The sequence below is a fragment of the Centrocercus urophasianus genome, unplaced genomic scaffold (assembly GCF_019232065.1).
Source record: "Centrocercus urophasianus isolate 14NV4802_14NV808 unplaced genomic scaffold, USGS_Curo_1.0 seq_37, whole genome shotgun sequence".
In the NCBI taxonomy this organism is placed as follows: domain Eukaryota; kingdom Metazoa; phylum Chordata; class Aves; order Galliformes; family Phasianidae; genus Centrocercus; species Centrocercus urophasianus.
The window spans coordinates 2,885,678-2,909,792 of record NW_024884944.1 but is presented as its reverse complement, the minus strand read 5'-3'; the positions used below and the strand labels follow the sequence as shown (position 1 = coordinate 2,909,792).

The window sequence follows — 24,115 nt, the reverse complement described above, 5'->3', positions numbered from 1 at the left end:
CACACGCTGCCTGGGCCAGGCATGCTGCAAGCAGCCTTAAAGCACACGAGAGAGAGCTGAGAATGTGTTTTTCATGTCTGTGTGAGTGTGCATAGAAATGAGTATTAATTTATTGCAGCCCACAGGAGGCGAAGTCTGTCTCATTTGTCATTTGATTACATTTTGTCAGGTTTCATCTGAGTTTCATGTGTGCATGATGCTTCTCTGCCCAGCTTTTCATCTAGTTATCCTATGCTTTACTTTAGAAACAGACAGAATTCGGTGCTCTGCCATAATTGTAATGAGCAGAGCCTTGGTTGAATGTGACCTGGTCTTTATAGAGTTGCTTGAAGTTGAAACTCAAAGTGAAACCTGTGTGTGAGCTCCCATGAGCTGGAAATGAAAAGGAGGTGGTGTGTGAGGAGCTCAAGTTCTGTTGGGCTGCAGCAGAAAATGAGGATGTCTGTTCAGAGCAATCCAGCACAGTGATACGTGATTCAGGAACGCTCGATTCAAATTCCTCTCTTGTAATTCAGGGGACTCTCGAATCAGTTTGCGTTGAGTCGAGCATGCTGAGGCAAGATTGAGGAAATTTGCTGTAATGCCAGATAAGCAATTACACAGCGTGAACAGGAGCAATACAGCCTCAGAATCTGGAATTATTAATAAGCATAGGAATGGCAATTTGAAACCATTTCCGTCCCTGGAAGCACTTCTAATGAAGTGCAGGATGCAGGGCCCTTTGCACAGCACCTTGTGCATGTAGCTGGTGATTGTGGCTGATGGACTTAGATGCAGCTGTGTTGGGTTGTTAAAAAAAAAATCATAATTGGTGCTTCTTAAATTGAACAGGAAAGGTAGCAGTGGGAAGGCAGAGTGAGTGCAATGCCCATTTGACTTGGGTCAGCTGAAAGTCTGGAAAGAAATCTGGTATTTTTGTATGTTTTAATAAGTCAAAAAGATGGTAGTGTTTCCACTTCATGATATACCTGAACTGCTGCCGGTGCTGCAGCGTAGAATAGATGTGGTGTTTGGAGGAATCTGCCAGGAGAAAAGGCATCAGACAAGGAACAGGAGGGGAATCTGAGTTTTCCTGTCTTACACTGGGATTGCTGCTCAGCTCTGTGTAAATACAGAACTGGCTTTCTGCTTTAGGTGTTAAGGCATTGGCGGAAGGCATGGGATGAGAAGTTCCACTCCCTTCAACGATTCACTGTTTCTGTGAATCTCTTTCCTTTTCTGCTTTTATTTTTTCAAGTCGTGAAAGCTTTTATGTTCCGGTGAACCGTTTTCATGTTAACTCTGATTGTGTGGGAAAAGGATGGTTTGATGCAGGAAATCATGACTGCATCATCTGTGAGTGATGGCACACCCCCTTCCATCCCCCCGCAGTGCCCCAGGGGGTTTGGTGAAGTTTAATAGAGCATTTCCTAAAAGATAAGGTTCCTTTTTTTGTGCACGCTGTTGGGAAGGAGCCCTCCTGCTGAAATAAACAGAGGGGTAGGGTGAGAGTGCTGGCATCTCCCTTATTCTTGAGCACAAGTTGAGGTTTTGTTAGCTCAGTTCATCGGTTTCAAGTCTCAGAGCCTACAGGACAAAATGAGTTCATTTTCCCCTGTCTTCTCTGTGAATAGATCAGTGGAAGAGTGGGTGGAAAAAGACACTGACAGGCAGCTGAAGTTCCAGTCGTTCTCAGTGAATGACACCTGTCTGCTGCCTAACTTCACTGGGGGAGATCAGTCCCAAGTGTGTGGCAGTGGGTGCGTGGCTTTGGGCAGCTTTATCTGCTGTGATACTGGAGAAAACCTCTGGGTAAAGCTTCGCCTCAAGGGACAGTGAAGCATTTGCTTTCTCTTGGAGCAGAAAGTTGACATCTGTGCTCTGTGTTTCTGTTTGCAGTACTGCCAGTAACTCAAACCGCAGCACGCCTGCCTGCTCCCCCATCCTGCGCAAACGCTCCCGGTCCCCAACACCGCAGGACTCCCAAGGAGACACCATGGTGGAAAAAGGCTCAGACCACTCTTCAGACAAATCCCCTTCCACGCCGGAGCAGGGTGTACAGCGGAGCTGTTCCTCTCAGTCAGGCCGCAGTGGGGCCAAGAACTCCAAGGTAAGGAGCGAGCAAATAACTGCAGTCAAGATGCACACGCATCTGCTGCTCTCAGCTCTGTAATGTGGTGCACTGGCTTTGTCCAGTGCCATCTTTTTTATTTACCTCTGGCTAACCCTCCTTCTTCCCCCAGTGTGATTCTAAAAACTCTTAACTGGAGGCCATCTGGGGAGGTCAGACCTACCCTCTGTCATCCTTTCATTGAACTCAGCCCATGAATTGCTGATGGCTTGGACTGTGGCTCAAAACTGGCTTTTGTAGGCTAATCATTTTGCAGTCAGGGCCCTGTTTTCTTGGCAGGCTCTGTGCTTTTGAATTAGACCTTGAAAATCAGCTGTTGCAATTGCTCTTTATCAATTAGATCACAAAGGGTCATGGAACACATGAAGATTCCTCTGTGCAGACAGCTTGTAAAAAGCCCACGCATCTCTCCAGTCCTGGCCAAGCCATGTTGAGATGAGATTCAGACTGCACAGAATCAGTTTGCTAGTCCTCTGCACGGTGTCTCTTAATGGTACAATATTACAGATGTCTGACAAACTCCATGGAAGTCTTGGACAGATGATACTTTTCCTCAGGAAGGGCTCTGTCTTTTGGTAGTACTGGAGCCAACATCAGCCATGTCTTTGCTGTACTGGAAGGATGAGGGTTTCAGGTGTAGGGACTCCTGATTTTCTGTGAGCAGTGGGATTTGTTGAAGCAGATGGGTGCTGTGGGAACCAAGAGTAACCTTTGATAGTAACGCTGACGTCAGTGGTGTAGGAGCTGCCAGGAGCATTTGCATTTTACTCATTTTGCAAAGTGAAATATTTCACCTTGAACCACTGCAGTGTCACAGATGACTGTATGGCATAGATGTTGGCTTGTGGGAAATGAGCTGTTGGGTCCTTTGCCTAGCTTATTGCAGGATTGTGTCACGTGCATAAATAGTCTTCATCCACTCCTCTTGGTATTCACCATCAGCAGAAGAAACAGGATCCACTGGCCCACACTCCCTGGGCTGAATTGCTCTCTCACCTCTAAGGAAGGAGGGTGTGTGTTGAAAAGATGGGACGAAGGGATTTTTTGGGACGATTCATTTGAGGCTAGGTAATTCTGGGGCTGCCCTTGAGGTTAGACTTGCTTCCTGTGTGCCTGATAATCTTCAGCCACCACCCCAGGGTGGAGGAGGATGCCCATGGGCGTGATGGTGCTGTCAGGCCTGTGTGCATGGGCAGCCTGTCCCCAGAAGGAAGCCATACAGGTGGGAGGAGGCAGGGTGCTCACTGTTCATTGCCACGCTGGGGGTCAGTTTGTCAGGGCAATTGCATCCTCAGCAAAGGGTGTTCCTGAGACGAGTTGCATTGCCCTGGCTGTGATGTGCTGTGATTCAAGGTCACGGGAATGTGATCACAGAATCACAGAATTCTGATTCTTGACAACGCAGTGACTGGTGAAGCTTAATAGCATAGCTTAATAGTAATTCATGGTGCTTTTAACAAGGAAAGGAAGTGGAATTGGGAGGGATGTGATGCTGTCTGCTGGGTTTGTGGGTTTTCCTTCTCTGGACTCATGAGGTAATTTTTCTTCTTTCCTTAATTTCTCTCTTTTCATTCCTGCATGCTTTCTCTCCGATTAAGTCACACAAGCGCCTCTCCAAAGTAAGCCTTCTTTTTTCTCTCCTGTGCCCCACTGTAGAATTGTCTCATCCTGCAGAAACCCCGTGGTACTGAGCAGTGACTCCAGTAAGGCATTCTCCTGGCGTGGCTGTGAGAATGTCAGCAAGAGCTCACCCCGATGCCTGTAGCTGAGAAGCTGGTTTCACTTATATCACTGGGATCTCATTAATATTTGCTCACGTGGTGTGAAAACTGGCCTGTTCCCCACCCTCCTTCAATTACTTCCAATTTTAGGCTTTGTTTTAAGATTTGTTTTCCCTCTCCCTTACAATGAGTTGTTGTCTTTACAGGGAGAGATCCTCTGGCTTTGGTAGGCTGAACTGTACCATAATCCATCCTCTTTCTTCTCTTCTTTATGCCTTTTGGAAACAAGAGTTGATCTCCCTAACTTAACTGTTAGTTTGTGTTTTGTTTTTTTCTAATGATGAAGAGTTGATTTGAGGCCATTGATCTCAGTTTACTGACCTTGCACGTTTTTCTGTGTGATGTAAATATTAAAGATCAGTGATTTCAAATGAACCCAGCTTACACCTGGTAGAACAGATTTGTCCCAAATGAATTGTGAGAATTCATGGGCTCGCTCTGAAAGGTAATAAGTAGAAAATCCCTCTGTGGGTGCTTGGATTGGAGATAAGCTCATCTGAGATGTGATCTCAAATCTCATTGCTACCCTCAGAAGAGTGTAAAAATCAGAAACGCTGTTGGGATGCTTATTGGACAAAGTGTCAGGCTGTTGGCATTTCTACATGTGAATGCAAGTGAAGTTAAAATCAGAATGGCTTGGATGGCTTCATCATCTGCCAAATCAGTGTCTTGGCTTTTTCCCAGCTGAATACCTTGGATTCAATTCTAGGCAAGCTCCTAGTAAGCAGTGAAGTTTACAGTACTGTTTTACTGTTTTTCCTTGGTCAGAATGCCCTTTTAGCCAGCCTTGTCTTGCATGATTGCTGGTGGCTGCTGGGAACTTCATGTCTTTGTTTAGACAGGTTGACTTTTGCATGGTGACTGTAGCTTGGGTGCTACTAAAGAGGACTGTGGGCCTAAGATTTGAGGTGAGATGTGACACCAGTTCTATGGAAGACATGGGTGTGGAGTGGCACAGCTGCAGGGCTTGCTGGTGAGTAGAAGTATGTGGGCAGGCTGGGCTGGGCTGGAAGTGCTCAGCCAAGCAGAGGAGAGGTGGGAAGAGCCTTGGTAGGGAGTGATGTGTGCAATGTGTTTGTATTGCTGCTGTGATAAGCTTACAGAGAGAAGAAATGCTTTATAACAGCTAGAGAAACAAAAGGAAGATGGAGCCGAGGTGAGTGCTGGTGCATGGAAAGCAGGTGCAGAGAAGGGGGTCCTGGGCTCCGCCAGCCTGAATCAAAGCTCCTGCCCTGACCCCCTGCCCCAGCCAGAATCTCACCCCGTGCTCCACAAAGCAGCTCTTTTTGGTAGGAGAGAATCAGGTGCAGTGAGCTCCCTGTCTCTCCCCACATGACAGATAGCTGCTTAAGATGGGGAAAGGCTGGGAACAAAGAAAGGAGGGGCGCACGTGGTAAAATCTCCTTTCTCAGTCTCTTCTCTCCCCAACCCCTCTTCTGCAAGACGAAGAAGAGTTTAATTTTCCAACCTGTCTCGCTGATGAAATGAAACAGCTTGAGCCCATGAGTTTGATGCTGTGTTTATACAACCGCTGACAGCTCTGCTTGAAGTCCCTTGCCCTCTTTTGTCTGTTGCGCTGATCGCCGTGCTGCAGTGCTGCCATCAGAGGGAGCGCTTCACCAGGAGTTTTTAAGCACTGGATTGCATCTGTAAGAGGCCTTTCCTGGAGCTGCTTTCCCTTGCCACCCACCACCTTGGCGTGGACCAGATGATTTGTAAGCCTGTCTCAGCCTTGGGGGAACACTGCTGCTCCTGAAACAGCTTTCTGGGCTCAAGGAATGAAGGGATTTTGCTTGCTGCCAACTGTGGGATAACGTATTTTTAACTCTCTTGCTCTTGCATAAAGAAAAAAGTGATTTCATCTCTGTTACAAAGCTTTCAATATTCTTCCTACTGCCTATACCTAGTAGCAATGTAGACTCAGAAGACTGTAGAGCCATTTAGGTGGGGAGGGGTTATCTGAAGGTCTCTGGGCCAAAATCCTGTTCAAAATGGGATTGATTTGGTTAGACTGAGTTGCCCAGAGACTTCTCTGCATTTTGGATGGAGATATCACAGCCTTGCTGGGTCCCTGCTCCAGTGCTTAACCACTCCTGCTGTGAACAGGCTTTATCCAAGTAGAATTTCCCCTACTGCAGCATATAACTGTTGCACCTTGTCCTTTTAGTGTCAGTTAGAAGAGTTTGGCTGTGTCTTCCCATTTGATCCTCCTGCTGGGTGGCACAATCCTCCTTTAGGTATTCTGCTCATTTTGAACAGAGGTGAGGAGTCTGAGAATAAAGAGCATCAATTTATTTGAGATACAGGGATACAGAAGGGAGGTGAACAGTGTAGATCTGGAGGTATGCAGACCAGGAGGAAGGGCTGTGGAATGTATTCAGAGTTCTGTCTCCTCACCTTGTCTCTGTGCCCCTATTTCCCTGGTTATAAAATGGACTTAGTGATGCATCTATAGCCCATGGCATGTCATTCACTTGGCAGAATGTTTCTGTTCCTCTGGAAGCAGAAGTATGTAGGAGGGATTGTGATCCTGCTCCCAGTAGTGCTAAAAGATGGAAACTCTGTTGGCTTCAAGCTAGCAAGCCAAACTTCATTCATGTGATCCACCGCTTCCCATCTGCACTGTAAAGCTGTAACTTTCCAAGCAAATCCAGGATTATTAACACACGAAGATTCAGGGCAGCCTTACAGTCGTTAGAGGCTCATAAATCCCCCATTTTTCTCAGCTTCTCCAAAGTTCTTCCTGGTTGCAGCCACCACGTAACTCTGCGTTCTGCTGTCTGCTCCCACAGCGTCACCTCTGCAAACCAGTGACATCTTTTCCACTTTTGTGTGCAGCTCCCTTCCTCCCTTCCTGCTTTATTTCATTTTTTTTCTGTTCTAATGCTTATGGTTTCTTTTTCCAGTATGACAGACTTAACCTGCTCAAAGTAAGAATATGTTTTTCCTTTTTCACCCCCCTCTGCTGTACTGTCTCTTGATTTTCACAGTTTGCAGCCCTCTACATTCTGACACTCAGTGATAAACCTTTTTTCTTTTTAAAGTTGAATGCAGTTGAAGTTGGAATTAAGAAGTCAGATTATCACAGAACCTTAGTTTTGCTCTTCTTTGGACTCTCTGTAGTCTGTTACGTGTAAAAGGTAGATGACAGGAAGAAGGAACCTCTCACATTTAGAAAACTTGAAGCAAAAGATGAGGCTTGGGTATCCATCTAAAGGTGTGGAAGAGGGAAGATGCTGCAGAGAAGCCATCACTGGAGGGACTTTTCCTTGTCCCCCTGCAGAGAAGGACAATTTCAGCTGACAGTTCATGAATGGAGGGTATGGCCAACTGTGGGGAAGTGTAGCAAGCAAGAGAAGATTCCTGAGGTTAGTTACTGAGCCTTAGTGTGTATTCAGCTCTTCAGCTCATATCTTTTCCCCTGGGTTTAGGGAGAGGCCTTAGGAGTGCTGCTCTTTCAAGTGTCAAATTGTTGTGGTTTATTTTGTGACATATTTCCTGTTACTGTGGGGATTTTCATTGGAGATCAGTGCAGTAAACAGGATGATTTCCCAAGTGGCCAAAGTGCCCGAGGTGGCAAGCAGTCCTTGGGAAGGGTTGGCTGCCAGCTGGGTGTGGGATCCAGGTGCTGGGGAGGTTAGCTGGGTGCAGTGGTGTACAGGGAGCACAGGAAACTGTGAGCAGGGTGGAAAGCAGTGTAGGCAAAGCATGTCTTCATAGCAATCTCTGTTCCAATCTGTTCTCATTCACGCTCTGCACTTACTTTCTTATGGTAAAACATGATGAATGTCATTGCTCCTGCTGTGGGCTGTCCCAGCACAGCTCATTTCTGTGTTTCTGGCAGTAGGAACTTAGCTCTCTGAGTGCAACTTTCCCAAAGTCCCTTAAAAGTCTGAGATGAGTTTGTTTGTAGCCCGGATGGGGTATAAAACTGAAAAATACTCCCAGTCCAAAGTCAGAAGTGAGATGTCTTCAAAGAAAGAAGTGCAGTGAGACACTGCTTCTGTCTTTGTCCATTAAGCAGAACTCGGCCGGGTGCCATGCAGACGTGTGGCTGTGGGTTGGAGGAAGGGACAGGCGCAGCTGTGGGGCTGCTGGCACCTGCAGTGCTGATGCTGTGCCCCATGGCTCAGCACTGCTAATGGCATAAGGCTGCGGTGCCCCATGCTTTGCTGTTCTGGGCTAAATCTGCCCCAGCTGTGGGGATGCTTCTGCTCTGTGTCCTGACATTGGAAAGCCAGCTTTGCTGGAATGGGAGTGTGAGGCTCGTTTCTTCCTCCCTCTGTGCTGAAAAATTGCACCTCTGGCTGGAAATGGCCAAGAGTGACTTTCCAAGCCGAGTGAACCTTTTCAGATGCTCCACTGTGACTTGTGGCCTGGCCTGAAACCATCTGAAATGCTGTAATAAGGGTGAAAATGTACGTGTGCAGATGACGCAAAACACTGCGTGCTAAAATTTTGCAAATAAGTCTCTTTTTTTTTTTTTTTCTTCTGTTCAGCTTTTCTATTGCTTTCCTTCAGCAATGTTCTTGTCTCTGTACGTGTCTCCCTTTTAAAATTTAAAATACTACTGAAAGCGTTGGCTGATGGCTGCTTTGTGAGTGAGTAAAAGGTCTCCCTGCATTCCAAGAATTCTCCAAGGGTTGTTGTTTGCAGCGGGTCCTGTTCACATCAATGTGATATTCCCAACCTAGGCAGCAGGCCTAGAAAATAAAGCCTCGACCAGAGATGTGTGGCAGTGATTATGATGAGCTCCTCTGTTGCTAGTGGGCGCTGCTGCTCTGCAAAAGGGATTGCAGCATGTGTGCAGGTTTGTGTGCGTGTGCGTGCATGTGGACATGCACACATTAGCCTGAACTGTTTCCTATTATAGATTCTTGCTCCTGGATTTGATCTTTGTTTCCGTAACTGGAAATAGCTGTGTTAGACCGTGCTGTGAAATTCACTGAAACCTCCTGTTTAATCTCACTTTCACTTTGCTAATTATGCAAGCCAGATTGGACCTACTTTCTCTGTCCATCTTTCTTTTTGATCCTAAGATCTCTGTGCTAACTAATGCTTCTCTTTTATTTTGTCCTTACAGAAAAGCCAGAGTTGGTATAATGTAAGTACTCCTGTTTCTCTTGTCCCTGGGTGAAAGTGGGCTGGGTGCTTGGGTGGGGGGGAAGGTGCAAAGGGGCTTTGCAGTGGCAGTGGGGCATACTGACCATTTCTGAAAAGATGGAAATGGCTCAGAACTGGCAAAGGACACCTGACATCCTAAGGGAAAGGGTGCCAGAGACAAGGAGCAAAAGCTTTGTCCTTCCAGTCACTCCTCTGCTGTTCTCTACATCCTGTACCTTCCAGTTCCCTATCAGAGTTGGTCTTGATGTGGTGACAAGGAGAACTGCCACCATGCAAACCCTTTGCATCTCAGGGTGGAGCGGGGCAAGAGAGGAATTACTTTCTGTTGATCTCACAGAAAAGCGAAGATGGTTTCTCTTTTGCTTCTGCCTCAATCTTATTTGTGCTCTGCGAGCATGAGTAGCAGTGTTGTAGGCACACAGCTGGTGGTTTGCACATTCCCATAGTCAATCACCTTGCATGGTTGAACCCTACCCTCAGGCTCTTCAGGGCAGCTATCAGCAGTGCAGTGCCTTTGCAGCAAAATGCAGCAGTCACTCCACGTTCTGCAGCATCCCCACCTTTCTGCAGCATGAGACAGGAGAATCAGGGCTTTTAGCTGCTGTGATGTGCTCAGATCTGACACAGGCACGAGGAGCAGACTTCAAATAACCACCACCAGGATGTTTCACCTTCTCTGCCTTGTCTAAAAGTCCTTCGTGTGGCTGGTTAGGTACCATGCTGTGTAGTTGTGGCATCTTGTGTCCTGGCTGGGAAGCACTATGGCAGGAGGCTGAGGTCTTGTCAGCATTAACAGCAGCTCTAGTTTGTCTGGGGTTGTGGGTCTGAGTCACTGGACAGACACATCAGAGAGGGGCTCCTGGTGGAGTGTGCTCTTTGCTACCAGCAAAGGAGAAGGTGCTTTGTTGGTTTTGTTTTCTTTTTGCACCTTACTCCTTTTGCTTCAGTAAGTGATAAGTCTGCTATGTCTTTGGGGTGAAATCCTATTTGCCGATTATTCCAAGTGTCAAATGTATCTGGTTTGATGTGGGAATTCTTTGTGCTCTTGGTAGGAAGTGGGCAGGCGTCCCTCAAAACTCAAAAAGAGAAGGAAATTTAGTAGGGAGGGCTGCAGTGGGGAGAGAGAGATGTGTGAACACAGAACAGCTGTCCTCTTGGCAGCAGCATCACTGCAAACTCCATTTGCTGGAAAGAAGAGCCAAGGTGGATAATCAGATTTCAAGGTAGAGAGCAGCACAGACAAGCAAGGGTTGACCTCAGAAAAACAGATAGTGGCATGGAGACAATAGCATGAAGAGAGGAGGATAAACACAGGAGAGCAGGTTGGCAGAGAATTGGCAGTCAGAGGCAGCTGGGGCACGTAGGCAGCCCAGCCAGGCACATGGAGGCCATGGCCATGGCTCAAGGTGACTTTTGCTGTTGCACAAGAGCTGAGTCAGGCTGTAGCTGCTGAGATGCACACCCTGCTGCACGATGCTTTGCTGTGGTCTGCTTCTGTGGGTCTCTCGTTTTTCTGTGTCCTCTCTATCTTATCTTGCTGTTCTCTTGTTTTTCCTCCATATATTTTCAGCATGAGAGACAGTACATCCGGAGAGTAAGCACTGGCTGCATATTTTGTGGTTCGCCCCACAATTATTTTCCTTTAGAAAACAAAACATGTTCTAGTGAGTAGAGACGTTCTGGCCAGATAAAAGCAGCAATGTGGAGACGCAGATGGGCTGCAAACTCCAGGAAGGCATTAAATCCTATTGGCAGTATTAATATTAAAAATTTGCTAATGTTTCTCCTCGATAGAGTTTCTTTTCTTTGCCAGCTCCTTCCCAGCAGGATTTTTCTGGCACTTGGACCAGTCTGATTCCTCTGTTTATTTTCCATACTGAGAGCAGCTCTAGAAATGAATCTGTAGAGGCAGCCCCATTGTGAAGCCTCGACGTTTCATTTATCTCACTTGCCCTTGCTTCCATTGTACAAGAAGTTCTGTGTTCTTGCAGCAAACACTCTGCTTTCCGTGTGTCGCTTTGGTGGCCCTGGGTGCCAGACCAAAGGTACAGACCCTGCCTCAAAGAGCACACGGCCCTCAGAGCCCCCCCAGAGCATCAGTGGTCAGAATGCCAGCGTCAGTTTTTGCTGCTTTTAACTGGTCTTTTTGTCTCTGTAGCACCATGCCCCTGTTTGCCAATTGGAAGCTTTCCTTTTCTCTCTCCTAGATTCCTTTTTTTTCTACTTTTTCCTTAATATGTTACCAACTTTTCTGCCCTTGCGTGTTCTCCTCTTGATCCTAGCAGTGCTTTTTGGGATTGGCATCCCTACCAGACTGACAAGTGGGAGAAAGGGAGTGAACCAAGCTCATGGGTTGATGTGGCAAGAGACCTGTCCTTCTGTGCTCTTGGTGCTTTCTCTTCTTTGCTTTCCAGAGATGAGTACGAGCTGGTCAGGTTCACTGTGAGATTTTAGAAAAGGAACACCGGAATGAATGCACTCAACTTCCATGGGTTTGCCTTGTGTTTGTGCCCTTATGGTGGAAAAGCAAACATCTCTGGGCTGGCTGAACCGTGGCAAGGAGACGTCGCTGAGGTGTTTCTCCTGCCTTTGGTTGGGAACGTCAGACATGGAGCCCCTGGCCTGGAGGAATTGCTTTCGTGCAGACTGCAGCTCATTGGCAGTGCCTCACCCATCTGTGCTCATCCATCAGGATGGAGTTTGAGTCGTCTGCGTGCCAAATTATCACTGATTGGTTTATTACTCTTAAGAGAGTTTTTAAATTTGTTTTTAAGGAAAGAACAGAGCTTCCCAAACAAGTTTTCTCTGTAATTTTGTTTACTGAAACAGAGATGTGACTTATTCTGCAGACCCGACGTGCTTAGCAGTGGGGAGTTCACGTCCCTCTTCCCTGGTGAAATGGAGGAGGAGGCTGTGCTGACAGTGTGGGATGCAGGAGCTCCACAAGTCACCAGAAAGAATCATTCCCTCAGTACAAGTCCTTAAAATTAGAGGCAAATCGGAGATGTTTTATTGACAGAGAAAATAGTCTCTTTGTCCTTCTCTTGCTGGGCTTTGGGGGAGGAGGAGCACTTGGGTTTCATGTCTGCCCCTCTGTAGCAAAAGTTGCTTCTGTAAGTTCCCATCTCTGCTCCCAGATCTGGGGCTGCTGTGCGCTAGGAGAGTTAGCAGAGAACATCCCCAGAAAAGAGCATGAGATGACTGTGAAAGTTAAACAGTTGACGCTGGGGGAGATGGAAGATTTATTTGTATATATATGTCCACAAGGTTTGTTCGCAGTTTAATGTTTAGAACTCAAGGACAGCCCTAGTCTGTACTCCTTTCTTTTGTGTTTATCTACTTCCAGCCCTTTCACCTGCCTACTCTTTTGCAACCAGGCTTGCGTTCTTGCTTTCTTACAGCTTCCCCTATAACTAACCTGAGTCTCACCCTCCCCACCCATGTGCAGGACCATCCCAGGGTACTGAATGGGAAAATTACAGTGTGAAGACACTAACTGCCTTTTTTAGCTGTTCTTAAATAGTAAGTCTGAAAAGTTGTCTTTGGGAAAGCACAGTCTGTACCGAGGATTGCAACAGGCAGGGACACAAGTGAAGGAGGCAGGAGGAATGGCAGCAGGAGAAGCAGCTGAACAGAGGGACAAGCCTCAGTGTGGTCTTGTTAAGAGCTGACCTGACTGTGCAGTCTGTCTGTGACTACGTCAGATGATCACAGGGCTGAACACAGTAAGAAATCAGCCTTTGGTGGAGTCGGTGTGCTGACTTCTTTAAAGCAGCACCCTGTTGGAGACCTTACAGATAGCAGAGTGAAGGGGAATTCTCAGCTGCTGGAAAGAAAAGTAAGCACTATTTTAGGTAAGACATTGGAAAAGGCCAGCCAGCAGGTGGAAGCCTGAGTCTGACCAGAAACAGCGATCTTATCAGCAGGATTTAGTGCAGAAATCCAGGCGTGATGGTGAGAGAGTGAGGTGCTGTCTGTCAGTGCTGTCAGCTTCTGGGTTCCATCACCACACGTCCAGCTGTTCCTGAAGCACTGCTAACTCACTGTCCTTCAGGTGGTTTTGCAGGCCATTCCCTTCAGCCCTGATATGATGTACTGATCACTGCACCCAGCATGGCTGCTGTGGTGTAGTGGCACTGAGTTGGAATGAATTTCTGGTGCGAGCTTATGGGGTGATAGATTCAAACTCACTTCTTAACCACGAGCTGCCATTGGTTACTCTGAAGCTTCTCCCTGTGTTGTTCAATCACTTTTAAAAGAAAAGAAGAAGAAAAAGAAGAAAAAAGGCCCCAGAGAGCAAACCAGGTCGAGAAGAGAAGCTGTGGGACAGGTGGTCAGTTTCCCTACTGGCATTCATCAGCACAGCAGCCCTGCTGTCACTGGGGTTGGAACTCTCTCCCAGGCACACTGTGTATCCTGGCCTTTCCAGTCGTGTTTCTGTTCTGTCCAGAAGCAACGTAAATCTTCCTTAAATGTTAGGTGCAAATCCATCACTCATGCAGATCAGTCAAGGTTTTCCTTTCCCCTTTTCTCCCTGCCTCATGCCGTCTCTCTCCTGACCTACCTGCTTTCTGTGCTGCATGCTGTACCAAGACCATTTCTTTCTCAGTTCTTGTGCTGTCAAACTCCCCTGTGCTGTCCCATCCCCCAGCAGTGGCTGCTTTAGATTTCCCATGCATTTCTCAGTGTATTATCAGCAAGATGTGACCCTGGGTGCCCCGTTCTCCCCTTTCCTCCCTTGAGTCTCCTCTCCACCCTTCGCAGTGCCATCCTGTCCCGTCTCTTTCTGTTTGCAGAAGAGTTAATGTTTGCTGTCCCCACCTCCGGGTTAGCTCATCTGATCACTGGTGCCATTCAGATCTGGCACAGGGATGGTGGGTGTGTAATCTGAGGGGTTTGCTAGAAGTAATCCCGTGAGTCATTTGCAGCAAGGAGGGACATCCAGTGCAACAAAGCAGATAGCTCGTGGCTGTCTGCAGTGCTGGTACATCATCCTCTTTAGGCTGCAGAAATCGCTTTGCTCTCTCTCTGTCTTGGGGTGACTGATGGATGTGCCCTTCTAATGGTGACAGGCCCCAGCAGTGCTTCTGTAGTGCACCCGAGCAGCTTGGTGCTTCTCCCTGTCTGTGGGCAGCCTGCACTTGCTGGCCCTGCAGTGAAACTGTGGCTTTCCAGTGGTTTGTTAGTTTGCTTGGAGACAGCTGTGTGCACAGGTTACTTGGAAGATTGAGGCTGTTTCTTCCTTATTCTTGTCTCTTGTTTCCACAGACAGCATTGCAGTTGAGCAGTGCTGGTGTGGACGTTTCCTTTGTGTTTCTGTGCCTGAGTAAAGAGATGGACAGGGTGGAGGTGAGGGGCAGAGGGATACAGGGAGCTGTGTTCCAGCAGTCCTTCTCTGGAGATGTTCAAGACCTGCCTGGATGCCTACCTGTGTGACCTGGTGTAGGGAACCTGCTTTGGCAGGGGGGTTGGACACGATGATCTCTGGAGGTGCCTTCCAACCCCTACAATTCTGTGATTCTGAGACCTGCAGGGAGTTCATTGCTGGTGCCCGAAGGAGCTCTTGCTCTTCATTCCCAAAGTGACCCAACTGATGAGGTGACACCGAACCCAGACCCATTTTGGAGGGGCTCAGTAATGCATGCAGGAGCAGCTGAGCCCTGAAGTCCTAACTGTGTGCATCTCAGATGGCTGATTTCATCATGACTATGTTCTGCAGGCTGGTCTTTCCTTACCCCGGCCCCCCTCACCCCCCCACGCCTCCCCCAGCACGCTCTGTCCAGCAACTTTCCATTACAGGAAACATCTGCTGGGAGGCAGGGCCCAGCCTGGGTTACTGCAGGGCATTGGCCCACAGAATTACCCAGCCACAGTAACTTAAAGCATGTGCGAGTGGTTTCGGTATCTCCACACCCGCTCCTTCCTACAGAAACCTTAGCAGAGACTGAAACTGCTTTTCAGAGCCGAGAGGGACAGGAGAGGAGAGCCTGCGGTGGGCACTGAGGAATAACTGCTTTTCTGCTTTCAAAGGGGAAAAAAAAGCAAACAACCAGCTGAAGTCTCTGAGCTGCTGACCGTCCTGGAACTGCAGCTAGATCTGTGAATACTGCTGGGCTGGCAGGGTGCTGGCAATTGGAACTATTTTAGTTAGCAGCTCTGGCAGTGCTGGCCATCGGGGCTGCAGACAAGGCATTGCACAGAGCTGCTTGGGCTGTCAGCATATTTACAGCCCTTCTTCAGAGGATACCCTCAGCAACAAGTTGGGAAGACTGCAAGAAAGGAGCTCAACCATTACCACGCTTATCCTCATGAGCCTCTTTATTGAAGTCTTCTGGAGGAGGAGTCCTCTTTCAGTTCTGCAGAGGCCGCTGGGGCAGATGACCTGAATGTGAGCAGAGAAGCAGGGGAAGGCACGTAAACTCCTGCCAAACTGCTGAATCTCTTTCGACATTGAATCTAAACAAGAAGTGGTGACAGCAGGAACAGGAAAAGCAGAGTTTGACTGAGAACACGGGGAGCTGTGCAAGTGCTGAGGGAGCACCATGGATTCCTTACTGGAGTGCGGGGTTCTCTGGCATCCCATACTGGATCAAGAACTCCCCTATCTGCAGTGGGACCTGGAGGGGCTTGCTGACCTACTCCAAGAGGTTCTCTGCAATGGATCAGATGGAATTCCAGCTGTGAGTGTCTCTAAACTGAAGTGTTTGTACCAGAAGTTCTGCTAAGCAGAATTGTCTACAGGCTTTGGACAGGTCAGAACATCCCAGACAGTGGGAGAGGGATTGGAGCACTCCTCCATATGGAGACCATACTGCTAAATCTGGTTGCTATAATGCAATGAACCCAAAGCTCAGGGCTGATTATAGTCTTATTTGCACCTCCTTTGCACATCCTCTCTGCTGGTCCCAGGAAATCTTGGGTTTAAGCTCTTGGTGGAGCCCATCTCTGTCCAAGGTCTTTTCCAGATATTCAGGCTAGAAGTTTGGTGAGTGAAATCGTATTTCTGTCAATCGCTGGTTTGTAGGTTTTATTTATTCAAAAGTAAGTGCCTTTGGGCCCACAGGGCTGGAGCATGTATTTGAAGTACTAAAATAATGTTGAAACAGTGCTGTTTCTGATTCATTGTATTGGTGTGTGGAAGAGGGAATGTTTATGAGTGGAATTCTGTGCTTCTGTCTTGGCTTTGACACCATTTGATGGTTTTGAGAGGGTAGTGCTAAGCAATCTTTGTATTTCCCCCACCACTATATGTGCCCTCTTTCCCCCTTTTCTCAAACAGAATCTTCTATAATCAGACTAATTTGGGGGAGCCCTCAGATGTGTGCCCTCCATTCTGCATTGGGAGAGTTGTATTTTGCAGCTGGAGGAGGTAGGAAAGGATTGTTGAGAGGAAAGGGAGGGTTCCCCAGGTTGCTATGCCATTCCTTTGTGGGATGAAGCATGAGAGATTTGATGAGATACTCAGCCCTCCTGAAATTGCACCCGCCTTTATTTAAATCAGCTCTGCCTGCAGAAGGTGTTCTGGCTGTTCTGAGCTGCTGTCAGCGTGCGCATGGCGTTAGGAGGTGGTCTTTGGCTGGAATTGTAGGCCCAGGGACAGACTTGCATTAAGCTCAGTAAAGACCAGAGAGAAGCCAGCTCCTGATTTCCCCACAGCCAGCAGCACGGCCTCCTCTGGTGCCTTCCATGAGGTCTGCAGAATAAGTGAAAAACGTGGTTGAGCCCCCACACAAACCTCTTCTGCAACCACGTTCCCCTTCTGCCAGCAGGTAGCAGTGGGTTCACTGGCTGCCAGGTGAAGCACTTGATGAGGAGGGGAAAGGGAATGATTGCGTTACTGTGGAGCTGTTGGTGACATTGATCACTTAAGCTCCTGTGTCAGGGCTGCAGCTGTACTTAAGCTCCTATTGTCTGGGGTTGCTCTGCTGTTCATGGCTTTGGTAGCTAACTGATGCATTAGAACTGAGCATGTATCATACCTTGGACAGTGTATGATGGCAGGAAAAGAGATTTTCTCTGCAGTCACAGCTCCCATGCAGTTCTGCATTGCAGACAAAAGTATAGACCTTCTCTGCTGTACTTATTCTTCCAAGTCAGGTTCTCCTCTTCCTCTCACTTAATGCAATGATTCCCACATCCTCCCATCTGTGTCTGCTGTGATGGGAGCTCCTGGCCTCATGCTTTGTAAGTGCATCTGATCCCCCTTCTCCTTATCAAGGTGTTCCTGTTTTCCTACTCCATTTCTCCACGCTCATGCCTGCCCCTCTCTTTAACAGGCTCTCTGTTATTTGCAGGTATTGAGTCCGACCTACAAACAACGGAATGAAGATTTCAGGAAACTCTTCAAGCATCTTCCTGACACGGAGCGCCTCATCGTAGGTAAGGACAGTCCCTTTGTGCAGTGCTCTTTTTTTGTGCAGGCCTGTGGTTTTAGGATTAAAGCAGCACATGTACATGCAGCATTTCCCTCTCCTAAGAGGCTGCCACCAGGAAGCAAGCCTGTTGTCTCCTGTCCACAGGCAGTTCCCTCTCCTCACTCTTTCCAATAGATGTCATTTGTTTGGCTCATGGAAAGCAAAGCTGGTTGGTATCGGCTGCAGTGTTGTCTCCTGATGGTTTGAGGAGCATGTTCTCCTCCACAGTGCTCCCCAGATCTCACTGTTAGTGTCTGGGCTCTTTCCTCCATTGGTCAGGGTTGTGTGTCTCAATGTGCACACTGCTGAACTTCCCTTTTTTTGAACTCTTTTGTACATCTCCAGTGCTCCCTACTCACACACCACTGCCTTCCCTAAATACATTTAGGCTTTGGTCCTGCAGTTGATTAGTGACTGCCTGCTGCATTGCATCTGTTCTTTTATCTTATGTAACTGATGATCTCATACCATGTCTCATACTGCTCAAGTATGCACTGTACTAGCAGAGGACTAGAAATTGTTTAGGAGGAGGCTTAAACTGGGAGAGAAACAAGCAACAACACTAGAAGGTGAGAAGGAAAACCCAGGTTAAAGTCTAGAAGTACTTCATAAAATGCTACCACATGGCCAGCTAATGGGGCTAGGCAGTGTGTCACTAAGAGAGATGGTCTGCAGCACGCTGCAACTGCAACCCAGTGGACAGAGCAGCAGCTGTGGTCCAGCTCCTTCTGGCTTTGCACTGACTTTCTGCAGAATTACGTTGAGTAACTTCCCTTGGTGCTGCTGCTTAGCCTCACATTTAGGCTGTCCTGCCTCTTCGTCTCGATGCTCCTTAATTACCATCTGTTGTTCACCTGCAGATTACTCATGTGCGCTACAAAGAGACATTCTCCTGCAGGGCCGCCTCTACCTCTCTGAAAACTGGATCTGCTTTTACAGCAACATCTTCCGCTGGGAGACGCTGGTAAGGCTCTCTGACTGGCACACTGAGCATGTGTTTTACGTCAGTGTATTTGCTGACAACTTTAAAAGCACTCTTTCCGTCGTCCTTCTCACCAGTGTCTCTCATTACCTGCTTTCTTTTTCTGCCTTCCCTTTTCTGCATGGCTCTGACTGTAGCTGACAGTTCGCTTGAAGGATATCTGCTCGATGACCAAGGAAAAAACAGCACGGCTCATTCCTAATGCCATCCAAGTTTGCACTGACACTGAAAAGGTACCTCCTGGAAGCCTCCACCTCTGGGGCCACAATTTCTGGGTGTCATGGGCAGGGGAATGGAGATAGCACCACCTCCATGGGAGTTTTCTGAATGGAAAGGACTGCTGGTGGTTCATGGGGCATGGGAGAAAGCACGAATGGAAAAGGGCTGGGTGCAGAGCTTCTGCAGACCTTGGGCTTCAGCTGAGTCTGGAATTCATGTATGTAGCTCCTATACGGAGTGTTGTGGAAGTAGGGCTGGGTTATACAGTATTCCTTAGCTGACGGAGCTCTTTCTGTGTTCAGACCAGCTCTGTTGGTCGAGAGGCACTCAGCCACGCCATGCAGGCTCTGTGGACTTGTATCTGTGCCCAAGAACCAAGTGGCAGTGCTGTACGGCTTGCTCAGCCCTTCTGTGCACTGTCTCTGAAAAGTGATCCAAAGAGGTGTTTATCTTCATCTCTTTGAGGGCCTTTTCTGAACTGATTTTTCTTTCCATCTCTTCCCATTCAGCACTTTTTTACTTCCTTTGGGGCTCGAGACAGGACGTACATGATGATGTTCAGACTCTGGCAGAACGCTCTCCTTGACAAGGTATTGAGGCCAGCACCTCAGCATTGGGGTGGAATGAAAGGCAGCTGGGGTATTTATGCAGAAGCACAATTTCTGGGACTAATTGTGTACATAAAAGATGTAATGGCAACAAGCACGTGTGTTTAGATGAAGCAGGGACATTGCTGTGGGTGCAAATATCTCTTTTTGCATGGAATTCTGTCTACCTACAGGCATGTCTTGCACATGCAGTGGGTGTCTCTCTGACTCTGCTGAGGTGTAGAAGCCTCGGAGAGGTTTTTCAGTTCTGTAATCAAATTACAGGCCAGAAGAAAGCAGTTCAAACTGTAACACAGACAACTCAGCACACAGACAGTGTTCTTAGTATGTCTGTGCTTCAGAAGTGTAAAGGGCATCCCCAGTTAGAATGAGAATGGTGCGGGGTGCATTGAGTAAAGGCTCAGTGGGTTGGATTTTAAAATAAAGTGGGAAAATGCACCTGCTGTGCTAGAGTCACTGTATTTACTATATTTGGTCTGAGTATCTGTTCCACTGTCCATTGAGTATTTCTGGCTTTGCTGCATGAGTGAGACTTATGAGCTGATCGTACAGGGCTGCCAGCATTTGGAGATGTTTGGGATAAAGTTCACACTATACTGAAGGCTGAAGTTGTCGTGTACCAGAATGCCCTGTCCTGAGGTTGGGGTTGTATCTAGTGTGCAGAGGGATCACTTTGCAATAGGCAGCTTCTGTTGCTACCATATGCTGTAATTTAATCAGCCTTTGGAAGTTCATAACAAAATTTAGTGCCCTTGGTTTCAAAGTCATAGCAAATGGGAACTGAGATACGGAGTGATCAAGGCAGGAAACACTTAGAGAGTGCTTTGTCCCTGTGTGGGATCAGTGCCTAGCAGGAGAGGGAGTGACAGAGCCGAGTGTGGTTTTTTTGACAGGAATTCAGTGTGAATTATAGAGAGTGTATGTGAAAAGAAGGTCAAACAGAATGAGAAATTGATTCTGGATAAATATTTCTCATTTGAGTCTTTTTTCTCATTTTTGATGGCCACTTTTAGGAACTAGTTTAAAAATTTCCTGCCTTACCACGTACAGTGACTGCGAACAAGTTCAAGCCAGCAATTCTGAAAAAGTCCCCTAGGGTTATTTTCCATCATTACCAAGAAATCTTTGTCATTGGTCATACATTTCTCACATGTGAAAATCTGTTTTCTTTCACTCATGTCCCACGTACTTAAATCACGAGTTCTGCCCCTTTTCTTGAGCTGCAGAATGCAGTCATATGGCAGTCAGCTGACCTACATCCCTGAAAAGTTGGGCTTTTGTGAATGGTCTTGTTAACTCATTTTCTGTTTTTAACTTGAGATACACATAGGCTTTTCCCAGTAACTTCTCTTGATTTTAAACTGCAGCAGAAAATGTTTGTCTAGATAGTTTTCCTGGTTTCTGTAGTTTTCAGGGGGCTTCCATTTAAGCAGACTTGGAGGGAAAGAAATCTCCTAATGCACTGGGCTTTGGCATAGCAGGAGACACTATATGGAGCAGAAGAGGTAGGAGGTAGGAAGAATGCATGTGGAGGAAAGCAATGTTTTACTGCTTGCATGGTTGCATGCACAGCATTGTAGTAGCAGGAAAACACATTTCTTGTGCTGTTCTGGGTGTAGCTTCATTCTGGGGAAAAAGGGCATCCTAATCTTCAGTGCTGCTCACTGCCATTACCTGCAACAGGAGTCAAACATGAAAATTGTTTAGACAGTGCTAAATTAGCACTTGGCAGTGTGAGTCCCAGTGTAAGCGTGGTGTATTCAGTATGGTTTAGTCATTTGGGTTGAAAGTGTACCCTAATCTCTGTTCTCTCTTTTAGCCTCTCTGCCCAAAGGAGCTCTGGCACTTTGTCCACCAGTGTTATGGGAATGAGCTGGGCCTGACCAGCGATGATGAAGATTATGTGCCTCCAGATGACGATTTCAACACAATGGGGTGAGTGAGGGAATGGTGTCTGTTTGTGATGAAGAAAAGATGGCTTCAGGAGAGCGAAAGTCCTTCAGTATTTCATGTCGAACTGCTGTTTGTCCCTGCTGAGAGGTTTTGGGTTCTGGCCAAATATTTCTGTGGCAGTAGGTGTGTAATGGCTAAAAAGCTGGAAGTGTACCAGTTCCTCCTAGAAACTGGTAGGAGCTGAAATAGTTGCTTCTCCATTTGCTGAGTTAGATGAGTGATCCTGTAAATGTGCCAAAGTGTCCCATTCACTGGGCTAGTCAGCATGTTGCGTGGTCAGAAAGTGCTGATGCTTGTCAGTCTGTGTATAAACACTTGAATAGTTTGGGCTTGATCTCCCCTGCTCTTCCAATCAGACTAGAGACTGCACAGAAATATTCTTACTTGCTCTGTGTGTCCAGTTGTAGCTGTACAGAGAGGTGTAAACATAAAAACCTGTGTTCTCTGTGGCGTCTCAGCTACTGTGAAGAAATTCCCGTGGAAGAGAATGAAGTCAATGACAGCTCCTCAAAAAGCAGCATGGAGGCCAAGCCAGAAGCTAGCCCTCAGCTGCCAAAGAAATCAGTAACTGCCAGCACTCTGACATCCACAGGGAGCAGTGAAGCACCAGCCTCAGTAAGTGTCTTCCTCCACTGCAGTGGCATCACTAGTCCTTTTTTCTGGGATTTCACTGGCAACCACAATCCGTGTGAGATCCTTTTGGAGCTCGTGACATTTGCCTGAGGGGATGAAAGCAAGCTATGCCTGACCTAAAAGCTATACATTGCACTCCCAGCAGCAAGGCTGTTTCCCCACTTACAGTTTTAGATTGAAAAGAAATGGAGAATTGGAGATAAAGGAATTACAGTTCTTCCTCTGCCTGCAGCGTGGTGGAAGTGGTGGGCAACTTTGTTAGCAGTGCAGCAGGGTGCACCTTGTTTGACTCTAACCTGAACTCACATTTTCCTAGCTGGTGTAGTACTTGTCTGGAGCACAAAAACTCTTGTTTGTGCACTTGTCTGAACAAATGAAAAGCCATGTGTATATCCCAAGCTTGAATTACGTGTGTTTTTTTTTTTTTTGAGAGGATGTGATCTAATGCACCCATGTGCTTTATACAAGTACCACGTGGTAACTTTTCACCTCTCCATTATTTAATTTCCAGACATGTAGAGGCCAAATGTTCAAAGGTGTGATAGTACATGAATATGAACAATATGCAGATATGAATAGTTGTCAGAAATAATCCCCATTTTCTAGTTGCTGGTGGTGCCCTCACTGTGCTCTGTCCTCGCTGCAGTTTGATGGGGTGCTACCAGAAGAGGAAGAGGCGGTAGCAGAGAGTCCTGTGGAAAAAGACCTTGGCATTGCAAATATCATGGGAGAGAAGATAGAGATCATTGCCCCTGTGAACTCCCCTTCCCTGGACTTCAATGACAATGAAGACATTCCCACTGAGCTCAGTGACTCCTCTGAGACCCATGATGAAGGTATGCAGGGCAGGCCATAAGTGCTCTCCTTTGTCTCTTCCAGGGAGGGACTGGGAAAGCAAATACTGAATTCGTTTTCTGGACCTTAAATTCCAGATGCAAAGAATTCTTGGTCTAGACTGCAGGAAGTGAATATGGGAGGGTGGGTATTTGGAAAATGTCCCTAAAAATTGCTGATGTCCCTGCTATTGTCCTGGGATCAGTGGAGAAAAAGGGATAAAAGCAATTCCATTCTGTGAAGCACTGTCCTGTAAAAGCACAGCCTGTGATGCTGGCACAGAGGATCAAGGTGGGGCTGGCGGGCCTGTTTTCCCACAGGTGAAGTCCAGGCATTTTATGAGGACTTGAACGGCCGTCAGTATGTGAATGAAGTGTTCAACTTCAGCGTGGACAAACTGTATGACTTGCTTTTCACGGACTCCCAGTTCCAGAGGGACTTCATGGAACAGCGCCGGTTCTCTGGTAAGCTGCTGCTGGCAAAGCCCAGCTGCTGATGGGGGCTGTGCTCCCTGTGAGTTGCAGACGTCTGCACAGAAGCAGGGTCTTAATGTGTAGCTCTAGAGCACATCCCTTGGAAGCACAGTGTGGCTGATGATAGAGGCACTGGGTAATGCTGCTGAGGGACTGCTGTAATCTGTACTGATGGCAATCAAAAGCAAGCAGAACCTGCCTTGTTTGGCCCTGTGGGTTTATTGTCTAAGAGCCATGTGTAAGTTTATGGTTGAATCACATTCTTTATCTGTGTTTTTTTTTGCTGTCAGCTAAAGTCTGATCCTATGTTCAAGGCCAAATAATCAACAAAATAGCTAGCTCTACACCAGACACTGGCACACAGGCTGATGATGCACAGAGTGCATTCCTTGGCATACTGCTGTCCTCCTTTCCCTATAACTCTAGGATGCAAAAGGAGCAACAACTCCAGCCTACCCCTTCTCCCTGCACTGCAGGAGGGGAAAGTATTCCTCACACTTGTGGTTCCTTGTGGATGTCTAAATCTGAAGCCGTGCTGCAGTGAGGCTCTTTCTGCAGCTGCTCTGCTTAGCCCTCAGACTAGCAGACTTGCAAGCTCAGGGCAGAGCTGCTTGAAAGCAGCTCCAGGCAGAAATATTCCCATCTAATCTTGGGAGAGGATGCACCTTGTCCCTGCAGTGATCACATTTAGTACAGGAGACCTCTCCTACATACTTACTTGAACTGTAGTGCTTCTGCAACTGGGCTCTGCATGGGGAAGGAAATAGTCTCCTGAGCTTGGTTATTTGGTTATGCCTTTTTTCTGACTTGACATCCCTTTCAATTACTTTGATGGAATATTGTTTTCTCCTCTCAGATATTATCTTTCACCCCTGGAAGAAGGAAGAAAATGGCAATCAAACCAGAGTGATCTTGTATACCATTACCCTCACCAACCCTCTGGCTCCCAAAACTGCCACTGTCACTGAGACACAGGTATGTGAA

General features: G+C 47.3%; 1 protein-coding gene across 8 annotated transcripts in view; it reads left to right on the top strand.

Annotated features, from left to right (window-relative positions):
* Window positions 1-24,115, top strand: part of GRAMD1B (GRAM domain containing 1B) — a 76,126-nt gene that overhangs the window by 38,898 nt on the left and 13,113 nt on the right. For 5 of the 8 annotated variants that reach the window (XM_042831935.1, XM_042831934.1, XM_042831928.1 and 2 more), the window contains exons 2-12: window positions 1,879-2,089; window positions 8,975-8,995; window positions 17,310-17,394; window positions 18,290-18,393; window positions 18,549-18,644; window positions 19,140-19,220; window positions 21,058-21,173; window positions 21,650-21,806; window positions 22,471-22,660; window positions 22,979-23,122; window positions 23,988-24,106. In XM_042831935.1, the coding sequence (XP_042687869.1) occupies window positions 1,976-2,089; window positions 8,975-8,995; window positions 17,310-17,394; window positions 18,290-18,393; window positions 18,549-18,644; window positions 19,140-19,220; window positions 21,058-21,173; window positions 21,650-21,806; window positions 22,471-22,660; window positions 22,979-23,122; window positions 23,988-24,106 (1,227 nt within the window). In that variant the 5' untranslated portion in view covers window positions 1,879-1,975. Of the gene's footprint in view, window positions 1-1,878; window positions 2,090-3,708; window positions 3,730-8,974; window positions 8,996-10,585; window positions 10,610-14,886; window positions 15,696-17,309; window positions 17,395-18,289; window positions 18,394-18,548; window positions 18,645-19,139; window positions 19,221-21,057; window positions 21,174-21,649; window positions 21,807-22,470; window positions 22,661-22,978; window positions 23,123-23,987; window positions 24,107-24,115 lie in introns of those variants that run through there. The other 3 variants (XM_042831936.1, XM_042831931.1, XM_042831932.1) reach the window with 3 other exon arrangements.